Source organism: Echiichthys vipera, assembly GCF_963691815.1.
Source record: "Echiichthys vipera genome assembly, chromosome: 22".
NCBI classification, from domain to species: Eukaryota; Metazoa; Chordata; class Actinopteri; order Perciformes; family Trachinidae; genus Echiichthys; species Echiichthys vipera.
This window is the reverse complement of record NC_139847.1, coordinates 13,551,650-13,565,608: the sequence shown is the minus strand read 5'-3', so window position 1 is coordinate 13,565,608 and position 13,959 is coordinate 13,551,650. Positions and strand designations below refer to the sequence as shown.

General features: G+C 38.7%; 1 protein-coding gene across 1 annotated transcript; it reads right to left on the bottom strand.

The window, feature by feature from the left end:
* Nucleotides 1-6,718: 6,718 nt before the first annotated feature.
* On the bottom strand, nucleotides 6,719-13,317 carry zdhhc21 (zDHHC palmitoyltransferase 21). Its single transcript, XM_083937025.1, has 8 exons — nucleotides 13,234-13,317; nucleotides 12,379-12,555; nucleotides 12,107-12,205; nucleotides 11,674-11,785; nucleotides 10,660-10,798; nucleotides 10,339-10,455; nucleotides 9,734-9,777; nucleotides 6,719-9,135 (listed from the first exon to the last, which is right to left on the bottom strand). Exons 2-8 carry the CDS (start codon nucleotides 12,530-12,532, stop codon nucleotides 9,003-9,005), a joined length of 798 nt encoding a protein of 265 aa, XP_083793151.1. The 5' UTR covers nucleotides 12,533-12,555; nucleotides 13,234-13,317; the 3' UTR covers nucleotides 6,719-9,002.
* Between the last annotated feature and the right edge of the window lie 642 nt (nucleotides 13,318-13,959).

The following is a 13,959-nucleotide window of genomic DNA, read 5'->3' as shown; positions in this document are numbered from 1 at the left end:
GGGCAACGTATCCTGAAAGTATTGTGAGTTACTCTGTGATTCCCAGCCCAATAAGGAGAGAGTGCCGCTACAGTGCTGTTGAAGTCATTCCCGGCTGCAGTGACGGTGCAGACACGCAGAGAGTGCAGATGAGGAAGACCCAGGAACACTGACCAATCGGAGCAGACTGGGCTTTTTCAGGAGGGGGGCTTAAAGAGACAGGTGCTAAAACCGAGTGTTTCAGACAGAGGGTGAATACAGGTATAAACAGACAGACAGTATGATAAAAAAAAAACGTTTTGAACATTAAAGCATGTAAAGTAGAAACCTAAAGTATGAACCTGAAAATGAGCATGACACGGGTCATTTAAGATCCCTCCTGATTTCATAAAAGCACAAAGGCTCTCTCTGCTTATGTGAACTTGCAGAAATAAGAGCTCAAGCTGATTTATTTTAAATTCACACATATTACTGCCACATATATGACATACAGGACTGAAAACAGGCCAAAATAGAAGAGCAAGCAACACCAGCAGCATGGCCTGAGCAGAAAGGGTAATTTCCCTGAGCTCAGATTTAACTTTGATAGTTTGAGACGGACGGACAAACTTGAAGTGAAACTGGTGATGGAGCACAATAAAAGCTCAGTGAGACAAGTAAATAAATATTCAGAAAGAAATGTCAGCCTGCGTTGCCTCTTCAGCATGGGAAAGGCGCGGGCTGGAGAAAGGGCTCTTTGTCCGACACTATCAACTTAACACTGGAGAGGGTGCACAGAGAGGTGCACTCGAGGAACGCTCTTACACTGAAGGGAGGATACATAGTTCCTTTAGTTATTCATTTCAGGTTTAAAACATTTCAGTCATCAAAGTTTCAAGTGCTCACATTAATTCAGAAACAAATGTTCGTGTCAGGGATGCTCTATAAAATATGCTTTAAATAAAATCTGAAAAAATTAAAGTGCTGCAGTTGAAATCTTTCTTACTCCACAATATCCCTCACTTCTGCTAATGTACTCTTCACCTGGGCAAGACACAAACCCCCAAAAGCAATACAAAATGATGGCACCAAGGGTAAACTAAAATTCAAGTAGGGTAAGCTGTAGAATATAATATTCTGGGTGTTGCAGTTGGAGACTAGACATGGATATTCACAGACATATTTGCCCTAAAAATCCAGAAGTCATTCTAAAATTTTAGGCAGGGTATTACATGAAACAATAGACTTTTTTGTTCATGAACAAAGATGATTTAAGAGAGAAGTAATCAAGATAAAGGCTTCCACTTACCATCCACCACGTCTTGGCTGACATGTCATAACAAAGCTGCCATTTAATGGACCTCTCTGCCAGTTTCCCAGCCATCACTGTGCTCCCGGCTGTCATCGGACGCAGAACGGAGGAAGATAAGACACCTAATCACAGGGGCACCAGTGGAGGCATGCTGTGTCGCATGTAGGCCAGTCCTTGACAGTGTTGCATCATGGGAGAGAGGAAAAAAATCAGCAACAACTTGACCAGTAACTTGAACCTGACTGTGGTAATTACAAGAGCCGTGACCCCTCACCACCCTCCTACACCAACCTCCGCCCCTTCTCCCCCCACCAGCTCCTGGAGTTATCCGCTAAAGAGCCAGGGAAGCTTGGTATCAGTGTGGGGCACTGAGCTAAAGGTCAATTATAATAGTGAGATGCCTCATTGCTCCTGCATTTAAAAATGCATCGTTGTGAGGATTTCCTAATACTGAAAATGACTGTTCTCATGCAAACACGGTCCAATCTTTTACCTATATAAAGCAGTCATGAAGATCAAGTAGAGACCTGTTGCATTCAATGTCAGGGTTTACCTCAGCCGACTGTATTTTGATCCATGGATTAAGACGTTTGGCGTGTCCATGTTAATGTTATCTGAATGCCAGCTCAAAAGACCTTTTCTCCCCTGCCACATTCCAATCCTCCTCACTGAGGCCGCTCGGTGGCAGCTGGATTTCCCCGCAGGGATGGTGGGTGGACTTAGCAACAGTAACTTAGCATTAGTTACAACAAACAGATGAAAAGACAAGACAGGGGTTTTAAAAATAAAGAATTTTGCTTTATTGTTGTTTTTGGCAGATACACACGAGAGTCAGAAGTTGTTGAACTCCGTAATTGAGCACTTTTAGTTCAATCTCACAAAACACAATTGACCATTCAAAGAAATAGGACCGCAACGAAGTAACACTCTAATTAGAAACCTGCTGTATAGAAAACATGCTGTATGTTTGCGTTACAGCTGATTGCACTGTATAGCTGCATTTAATCAGGGACTGTTCACAGCTGACCCTTTTCAGCGCACCTGACTTTGATAAAGCACTGATTAGGAGCTGGACAATTTAATTGGTTCTTAAACACGGAGAACAATGAGACACTCAGCAGTCATCAGAGAAGGCTAATGTCAGCTCCTGCCAGAGCAATTTGCGGTGAATCTATATTATTATTTCCCGCATTTTATGAGGCTTTTGAACAGTTTTTTTTTTTAAATTACCAGTTTAAAGGACTCATATTATGGCCATTTTCAGTTTTCTCTTAGAACATTTTTACATGCTTTAATGTTCAAAAAGCTCTGTCTGAAACATCCTGTTTTAGTGCCTGTCTCTTTAAGCCCCCTCTGGAAAAGCACAATTTGCACTGACTGATCAGTGTTTTTGGGTCTGTGTTCTCTGTGTCTCTGCACCGTCATTGCAGCCGGTGAATGACTGTAACGGCACTGTAGCTGCACTTTCTACCTATATTTACTATAGTTGTGACATCACAACTGTGCAGAAGTAGTGACGGCCTGTTTAAAGGCGCAGTTTTTGAATACTGGCTGTTTGCATTTCTCTGTGGAATGAGCATTTTGATTATTTCACTGTATTCATATAGCACTTCAACCTGCTAATCAGAAAAGACCGGGAGATCTCACTTTTTACAATATGGGATATTTAATGTACAAGTGGCTTATTTAAAAGGCAGTTTTAACCATAATGTTCTGTTTCAGTAAACATTGGGCCCTCTTTAAAAGCTCTAAAAAACTTGCATAACAATGTTTTATCACCATGATACTTTATAGCTTTTTAAAACTTTATTAGAATAGCTTATGTCCATGATTAAAAGCTGATGTTCCATAGGTCCAATACAGAAAACAACGCATTACTTTTATTTGGAGACACCGGCTGTAAAGCATGGTTAACTGAAATGGCTTTTCATATTCTCTAGTAGAGAATTTTTACACAGCAGTACCCCTAACAAATCCCAAATCGTCTATTTGATTATAGAGTTCTACAAGTTTTATGTGTTCATAAGAGGTCTACTGGGAGTTCAACCTATGGCGTTTAACTGACCCAAACCATAAGTAACATGTAGGATACATTTCTTTGTTAGTAAATGACAATATTGATCTGAAATGTGTTCTTCGTTCTTTTGGAGAAAGGGAAACGTCCAGGGCCTAGCTCACACGAGAGACGCGTGCACCTTATTGATTTTGAGGGTAAAATCGATACATTTCATCGCCTTATTGGATTAACTGTTTCAAGTTCAACTTATAATTGGATTTCTACTTTCTACAATGAGAGCTTATTTGAAAATCAATAGGCCAATCAATACCTCTATGTTCAGGAAGTTCAGCCGCGGAGCTGAACATGGAGGAACGTAGCAGACACCTGCCACTGCCGACCCACCCACATGACTCGCTGAGGTCTAACAAAATCTAATTATGTCTTTATGGACAGTGGGAAAAGAATACAATAATAATTTCTGACTAAGTGGAATTAGAGAAACAGGTCAGTGATACATTCTAAGTTTAAAGTTTTACAAACGTGATTGGATTGTTTTATGTTGTTTTTTATGGATACAGAATGATAAGACACACCAATAACAACAACTAAAAATTGTTGCTTGTCAAACGTGGGATCTTAACTAATGGGCTACATAAAAAAGGTATTTTAAGCAATAACTGATGTTGGGGATGACCTTAATCACTAACTCATATAGGATATATGGCCCATATGGATAGAAATCTAAAAATGATGGTGCAACCCATAATTTCTGATCCGATCATAAATTTTATCTTCCATCTCTGAGACTTAATCCTTGTCTAGGCTTGGCAAAATGGCAGCAGCGGAACACGCCAAGCCACTAACTCCAATCCGAGACAGGTAAACAGCCTTGTATATGAGAGATAGCCTAACTGTTCCAAGCTTAGTTTATGTTTATCAAGCAGCTGGCTAATTATTTCTTTTGTTCAGCCAGATGTCATAGACTGTAAAAGTAGCAGGTGGCCACTTATTTAATTAGTCCAGTTGACCAGCCATTACCAGAGATTAAGAGCACATTTAACCCAGGCCGCTGCAGACTACCATTATCTAGACAAGACTCCTTCAATATTGCTGTCCCAAAGCCCAAACTCACTAATTAAATTCTGCAGCTTCATTAAAACATACTGGTGTGTTTTATATATTTTATTTGTTCTGAAAACAACAACAGAAGAATCATTCATTCCAGGACCATATAATTGGTATGATTTTTTTTTTAAATGTATCTGTACTATTGCTACTATTTTTTTTCTTAAAGATTTTGTAAAGCACTATCAAGATCAAGGAAAGGAGATGGCATAAAAATAGTAATTGAGAGAAGCTATGTTATGTAATATTTATCTCTGATAGTATTTCAGTGATGCTCAAAGTGTGGTCCATGTCCTTGAGGGAATTGATGGGTTCCATGAGAAAAGGAGAGATAATTTAATTTCACTGAATGGTGTAATTTAATATCATAATTAAAGAATGGTCACATTCATTTAATTTTTACTTTCACTGCTATCATGTCCTATTTTTTGGGCGGTGACTTAAAAACATTTAAGAACTGTTGTGTTAATGAAAGGACAAACATTTTTGGTTTATTAGTAATGTCTTACGATCAATTTCTTGCTCACCCATTTGCTAAACCTAATTTAATCTGTGATGACCTTGGTGGACAAAGCCTATAGGTTTTTGGTTGGTCAGGCCTGAGGGTTACCGAGGGCAACACGTGCATGTGCATATGGGTGCGTGTGTTCAGTGTATGTTTAAAACATGTAACCATTATAGACAACACACACATAGATTATGTTCACGGATCATGCACACATTACACACGCCTCACTGAGACTAAAGAACTGGTCAGGACAATGACCATTTGGTTGGTAGACAACTGAGATGCTGCTGGGGCTCTTATTGTGACATCTGAATTGGATGCTGCAGAGTCAGGTATTACTAGAAAATTGGCTGAAAATTAGACGATATCTTGTCCATAGAAGGAAGCATTACATTTCATTGTCATTATAAGTCCATTTGAATGCTACTGGTTTAAGCTGAATGTTAGCCTAATATTGCTCCTGTAGTTCTTCTCTCAATTAAAGTAGGCCTATTTTCTGTGTTTAACAGGTCCCAAAGATCAGTCTTGTCATGTCTGACTGTGGGCCTCTGTGTCATCACTTTACACATTTTACGGCTGATTACATCACTTAATAGACAATGGGAAGCAATTTGTCTGCACTCTTTGAATACGCTCCATCTACTTCTATTTAGACATTCCACAGTAATGTCCTTCTCACCCGCTGCTCTCCAAGACATGAAAGAGCCTCTTTGCTCATTTGGACAGGTGGTGGATATGAAGCCCCAACACAGTAACAAAATGAAGGGTCATATCAAAAGACTCGATGAACAATAGAGACATTCACTTAAAGATGAAGAATGTTATGAAGATAGAAGCATAACGTGCCGTTTAACTAGCCTAACATTAGCTCTTCGGCTAAAATGTTAGCCTATAGCTACTGCTGCAAGAGTTCATACAGTAAAGCTACAGTCGTATGCAGTAAAGTATATGGATAATTAACATTACCTGCACTTGGTGGTTCAGTTTTATGATGAAGGTTCAGCAAGGCACCTACGAGCTAGCTTAAAAGGCTGTTTCTCAGTGTTCAGACATCAGAGTTTTCAGTTTGGCTAGCTAGCCACACAGTCCTCTAAATTACAGACTTACAAAACTGATCGTTGGAAGGTATAAAGCAAAATGTATAAAGTTTAATATTTATTTTTACACTCATTATAATTATTGTATTAAAGGTTCAGTTCCGCTCCTTCCAAGCTAGTCTCATAGTCAAGGTCACCATTTGATAAATAGAGACCACCCCTGTTATCAGGGCCCTGTGTCTCTTGATATAAGATAACATCATAATTAGCTAAATTGAGATTAAAATTGCAAAATAATTTGGGGATTTGGGCATTTTAAATGCAGTTCGAATGGTAAAACTGTGTTCAGACCCTCCATTGTGAAGATATGGATGTCTAAAGTAAAGAAAACTGGTGTGGGTTTCAAGGAGTATAACATCAGTAGGCATTAAGCTGTAAAATAACTTCAGCCTTAGCCAAAATGAAAGTCACTAAATAGCAAGTTGAAATAGGAAAAAAGAATGAGCTCAAACTTCCTTCCTCCAGAATCTAATTTATTAGAATAGAATATTTGATATAATCACAATGACTACACGTTTCTACCATTTCCAGTGGCTTTCCATACATAGACTGAAAACTGATAACATATTTATGGTGTATTCATTTAATTCACAAAACTTAACTGTTCCAGTATTTGAGGTATGAATTTAAAAAATAAAGCTCAACAACACATTCTAAAAACAGCAAATGAACAATGTGAACAAAACTGCACAGATCCAAACTTGAGAAGCTTGGGGGACGCCAACAAACTCAAGCCTGCCTGTTATTCTGTTCCTAACAACACGAGGTGTTGAGGCTGACATGTTGTTTATTGAAGATATACCATAAAACTATACACAGCAGCTACAGTAGTGCTAATCTTGGCTGAGGTTACTGAAGTATTGACACGTTTTAGTCGTGTAATCACTGGTTAGCGAGTAATAAGTAAAACTCACACACCCAGTTTACATACTTCACAATACATATCAGAATTTTCACTACTGTTGTAACAATACGGATGGCTTTGATACACAATGCTTATTGCTTTCAAAAATGATTTGTAAAAGAAACTGCATGTACCCCCTAATTAAATGCCAACACACATTTGCACAAGCCATTATCCCAACACCAAAGTAAAAAACGACAAATAATAATTCACACAAACATCCAAAAACCTGATCGGAGTTATAAAAACCACTGAGCTAAGTTATCAACAGCCTCATGCAAATGCAAACAATCTTATTATATGAATCAAACAGAACACACACATATTCACATACAATAACTTTAAGTGGAGACTTTCTTTCAAGAGTACCATTGATGCAGTATAACAGACTGTGTGCTAGTGTCAAAATCAGTGCATAATATTGAACCGCTACCTTCAGAAATCTAGTGAAACATGCATTTACTGAATGCTTGCTGACTATTGCAACATTTCCCCAGGTCTTTGGCTTTTATAGAGACCAACATGATGATGATGATGTACCATGAGATTTGAAAGAAGACCTAGAAAGGCACTTAAAACTACATGGATATTGTTATATTTCCAACACGTGGCAAGCTTTGTTTACGTACAGGTGTAGCTATGGGATTCCCAAGTATTATAGACAACGACGCCCAGGCTATGCCTAGTATTATTATGCACTGAATCATCTTCTCCTTAAGTATCCCATTAAAGAATTCTATAAAATCTTTAAACAGTAGCATAGTGTTACAGCAAATCCACCATAAATATATCAGTGTTGTCTCAAGTGTCACCACATATAGACTAATCTGCCATTTATTGTATAACCGATAAAGATAAGCACTAAAGCCACTAGTTCAGACATATTGAAGCATTAAAATGGACAGTAATAATGCCAAATGATATTTTTGTGAGTGATAAAAGTAAAGACGTGTTCAAAAGTGTGCTGATGCATTGTAAGTGCTATGGTTGACAGAGCAGACATAAGCTCAACAGACTGATCTAAAGTAATACTTCAATCTTTTGTGAATTTGACATATTTGCTTTCTTGCAGAGATGCAAATATCTATACCACTTTCTGGCAGGAGTGTCAATCAAAAGCAAAAGAGTGTACTTCCCAAAATGTCAAACTATTCCATTTTGAGATAAACAGAGTTTAAATTGGCTGTGGAATGTTTGTTATATTCAGAGAAACACCTTGATTATACAGCAGGTTTGACTACTTCATATACAGCCTAAGATTCATAGCATGAACGCATTTCTCATTTTTTAAGGATTTCTTCCATGGCATGGTGACGTGTTAACTATCTGTTTGCTATGACACCTCTTCATACTTGGCTGATTATGTGTAATAAAAGCATAACATAACAGTATTCAAGTTGTGAACTTTGTTCTGTGGCCATGCTTCATAAAAAAATCACTTCATAGATAAAACACTCATAGAACAATGCAAGGAAACATTTATGAATCATCAAGAGATCACCGATTAAAGGAATGCAGTCGACAACATCCCTTCACTGTTCACAAAAAATATCTGACCTGGATGATCATCAATCAGAAAACATGAAAGTAAAAACACGGCTCATGCATGACAAATAAAAATAACAGTTAAAAGAAACAAGGCACAGACTTTATACAAAAAACTGCCTTTCTAATAGTCACACTGGTTCTGTCCGTAGCTGATTAAAGGTCAGTGGTAAAGGCTCTTTGTTAAAGTAACCTGAGACGGGTCCCTTTCGCCAGTTGCTTTTAGGTGAAGCCTTCCATCCTTCTGATGCGATTAGCCATTAAAAGTGGTTTCCAAATGCTGAAAGTAGCAGTCACAGTGAGTAAAAAAAGCAACATTTTCCCATTACTCTCTTAGGTGTCTCTTGACCCTGTTTACTGCCAATCCGGGCCTTTTAGAGAAAGGCAAAAAAAAAAAAAAAAAAAAAGCTTAAGAGTATCCACAAACCAAGACTGCTGCCCAGCTTCCATAGCACAAAAGAGGGCGGTGAAGGCGAACAGATGGATTCTTACAGTGTTTCATCATGGCAGCCCCTACCATCTGTGCAGGCAGGAGGTACTGTAGTGCCACCGGCCTACACGTGGGTGCGGAAGTGGTGGCTTGCTTGGATCGGCTGCCTGCTTCGGAGAGGAATGAGCCACAGGAGTTTCCAGCGAGTGCCGCAAACTTCAGCTAGCGCCCACTGCCAAGATTTCTTTGAGCCAAACCTGAAAAGAGGATGAAAAAAAATTACGTTGAAACTGAATGAGAGTGATACCTCTTTAAATAAAAATCTCTATTCAAGATGAAGCAGGAGCTAGCAGCAGGTTAGCGAAGCTTGGCTTAAAGACTGTAAACAGGAGGAAACAGCCAGCCCTGCTTTGTTTGGCGGTAACAAAATCCACCTATAAGCTATAAAGCTCACTAAACAACACATTATATTCTCGTTTTGAGTTGCCGTTGGTTGCCTGACAACCTCAAGGTCATGTCCAAAATCCAGGAAGTCACTGCGCCCTGAACAAACAGTTCAACACAACCACAAGTTGTCATTTTTATACTTTTGTTTTTGTTTTGGACAAATTTTAAAAAGATATAACAATTTTAGGTGCTGGTTGGTGTATTTGGTGACCTTTGGACAGAATCAACGGTTTCCTCCTGTTTCCAGTCCTAATACTAAGCTATGCTAAGCTAAGCTAAACTGGGTAGATGCTAGCTCCAGTTTCACATTGAATGGATGGACATGAGAGCAGCATAGATGTTCTGAGCTCATTTTTGGAAAGAAAGCACATAAATGGGGCATTAGGACAGACTTTTAAAACTACTCACATTTCATTTGAGAACTGAGACATTTTCTCAATGGTGGTAGTATCCTGTAAAGGGGGGGGGCACAGTGCAAAATGAGAGGATTATTTCATCTTTTGCTCCTCACCACCTCAACGTGGAGGCTAAGTAAGTGTTGCTACCGTAACAGCTCTTCCAAAATTCCTGAAGAAAGCTTGTAAATGACTTGTAATAAAATGATATCATCAAAGATATTAAAATTGGATTGACAGGATGTACAATCACTTGCATGCACACTCAACATGCAGCATTTCTATCTCTTTATTTTCTATTGATCACTCCATTACTGGCATTGATTGTTGTATTTCTGTGTACTATGTCATTTGGTTCTGTCTGTAGCTTTGTATGCAGCTGCTTCATTCGCTAGATTGTTCTTGAAAAGACTGAAACACACTTTCAGTGTGACAAACATGCTAAGTTATACTGCCAAGAAGCACTGTCATGCTTATTTTATGGATCCAAAATTAGCTTGGAAATACAGCATTTGCTGCAGTCTGCTAAGTGAAGACATAATTACTTAAAGATAATTACAGCAGTAACTGTCATTTAAAACAAGATAATGAATGTTCTAGTCATTACTCAGTACTCACAGAGAGGATGCCTGTCATCTGAGTGTAAAACAAGCTAGTCATGCCACCAAACATGACCAAACCCATGAGCGCTGAGACTCGCAGCAGAGCCAGTTCATGGCGTGTTGTAAACTTCTCCTGGCAGAAGAAAACAGAACGTATTCATTTATCATTTTAAAGCTCTATTTTATATTTGTGTTTGTGTTGTAGCTGATTTTTACAGTATGAAACATAGCATTTAGCACCATTACATGGCACTTTGAAAGATGACTAAATGAATGCAGTGAATACTGCTAAAGACCAAAATGCTACACCTTTCCATTTCATTCCTGAAGAACGTACCTGGTCTAGTCCCGTCAGTGGCTGGAAGTAATAGTACTGGCAGAAGTCCAGCACCAGGGTGAACAAACTGAGGACCTGAGTGTAGAAACAGAGCTGCAGGAAGAGCCAGTGGTTGTCTTCTCCCACGCAGTTATTGATCCTGCAAGGAATAAAGAGGATTTTTGATATTACCTTATATCATTTTTGTACATTTTCATTATTTTCCCAGAATAATATTTGCAGCAAAGTATAATATATGATATAAGATGTATGATATATTTATACCATTATAGTAACTAAATCAGAAAATACATAGAATGCAGGTCAAAATGTATCTGGTATACCAGCAAATGTGTGTGGGCCTGGAAAATATCTCTTGACTTTTTAGAAACATTACATGATAAGCTATACATACTGTTTTACTTCTATTTAAAGGGCACTTATTGTGCTAATTTTCTAATTTACTAGGACATATTTACATGATTTAATGTTCAAAAAACACATTATTTTTCTCATAATGTCTGAATATACCTGCCTCCTTTTAGCACCTGTCTCTTTAAGTCCCACTTCCCAAAAAAGCTCAATCTGCTCTGATTGGTCAGCATTTTGAGGTCTTCTGCCTCTGTGCTCATGGTGTTTCTGCAATGTCACTGTGGCCAGGAAATTACTGTAACAGCACCGTAGAAGCACGTTCTACCGATATATAGTAGAGCTGTTACATCGCAACTGTACAGAAGTCCTGACTTCTCATTAAAAGCACCGGTTCTGAATACGGGCTGTGTGCATTTCTCTGTGGATTGAGCGTTTTAATACTTTCACAGTAATTATAGCACCTACATCTACTTTATAATTCAAAAAAATACATGGGAAATTTTGTTTTTACAATGTGGTTTTTTATTACAAGCATCCCAACAGCTGTGTAAACTCAGATGTTCAGGGGTTTTGCATGTTCCAATTTATTTCTACACTGTTTTCAGTAGGTGTCCAATATAGACCTTCATGAGTGTGTGTGTGTGTGTGTGTGTATATCCTTACCAAGGACAGTGGTGGTCCATTCTGCGTACACAATGACCACAACGACTGCAGTGGTGGGACCTTTTAGGTCTCATTAAGTTGCACTTATTGCACAACTCCCAGTGCTCTCGCTCTGTGACATACGAACAACAATGAATTGTTTATTGGTTATTACTGGTAATGTATTGGGAGCAGAAATAGTGACACAGTAATGACACATATTCAAACCTATTAACTTCAGCCGAAAGACTGAATGAGAAGTATTAGCTGATATCAATTTGACCACAGTGGTATTCTTAACTGCAATGAGTATGCTATTATGATGTGATACAAGAAACAAAATGTGTGGAGAATTAAAATTATATATTGACTATATTCAGTTATTTAAAGGGATACAGATTTATGGATAAACACTTAAATGTGCACAATCCGACAGGGGATTCTGTATCCATACCAGCGTGAGGTATGTGGGGGTCCACAGGAAGACGGCCGGGATCTGCTGTGGAAGCTCTGAACAGGGCGGCTATGCAGAGTGCTGATGCTACGTAATAACCTAGGGGAATACACAGCGTTTAATTCCACTTAAAGTGTGTGCTCCATACAGCCTAGTCAGGATATCCAATGAATTATTTTCAGTGGTCCCTCCGCAACAGTTGAGAACGGTTATTTTTAATCTCTCATGTGTGTCGAAACAGAAATCTCTACAGTGGGAATAAGGATACTCACAAACAACTATAGCCCAAGGGATGTGTCCTTCATTGTAGTGTGGAAGTAGAACAAGTTTAGGAATAAACAGTGTGTTGTAGAGCCAGATCCCAAACACCATGCTGATACACAGCCAGCCCATGGGGTCCACCACAAAGTGCAGTCGAGGCTTCATGGCTGCTGGGACTCGTGGGAAACCTACAGCGTACACCGACAAACCGACACATGCAAATCTCCATTTGATTATAGTACACAGATCTACAGATAACAGACAGGAACTGGCTACTCCCTCGCACAGAGTGAACTCTACAAACATGTTTTCATTGTGATTGTTTATTATTTATTTGCATAAGCCTACAGTATGACACCAGCATCATCAGTGATTCCATTGGTTTGCTTCACAGGGCTGTGACCTATTATAGATGACTGACCAACAGCAAAATCATATGATGACCATTATATGACGTGCACTGTGCACACTGGGGCGCCAAACCTCCGAGCAGGCCTACTACTGCTACTACTGTGCTATAAAGCAGGTGTCTCGAAATGAACCCAACCCACCTTATGACACCTTACATAGCCTTTGAACATTAGCTTTATCTGCTAATATAACCAAGTCTATATTAGCATTTAGCAGCCTTCGGAAACTGCTAGTCTGCACTAAAGCCCCTTGTTATTGCACAACCTCAGCTGCTCAATCATTCATACTATTGATAACACTGACAGCGCGATGGGCTTGGCTCTGTAGCTTCACTGTGTTAGCCCACAACAGCTGGCTAACGGGATTTCACTTACTCGCGTTCATATACAAAATACATAATTCAACGTGTTTGGTGTCAGTCATGATTTCCTACGCTGTAATGAAAAGATACATACTTTTTTTTAGGTGCTGTCCTATTCGGCACACGTATCAGTCACGGATGGAGCTACTTCCTCATCCGAGCCTCTGTGGGCTGGACCTGGACAGCAGCAGGACAGGAGCGGCGGACTGATACCTGCAGGAACACAACACAGTTCCAGTTGACTTTCAAAATAAAGCTATTTTTGATAGGTCTAGTCCCGTCTTGCTAGTGATACATTATTCAAATGTGTTTTACATCAGTGACTTCTTAAAACACACTTTTATAGACTTGCTTTTATTTAATCTACCTATTTATTTATTTTATTTTTCCATTGTCTATTTACTGCCTTTTTACCTGACCATCTGTTCATTTCCTTTTTATTAGTTATTTGTTGTTTTTCCTGCTTGTTAACAGTGTGCTGTCGTTTATCTTGCCTTGCTGATGCGTATCTATGTATATGTGTATGGTTTTTTTTATGTTCTTTTGCCTTTGCTATATATTTAATATTGTTTTCCACATTTTTCAATCTTCAGTATGTGCAATGTATTGTATATAGGAATCCTTTATCTTTAATATATATGTATACACCGCCACGGAACGCTGCCCCTTTGTTTTGTTTTTTGCACTATTTATTAATTATTATATCTTGTTGGTTTTTTTAATGTATTTTTTATACCTATATACTTGTCTGCACTGAGTAGGAGCTGCTTTTAATCTCATTGTACTGTATAAAGTGACAATACATTAAAATGCATTCTGA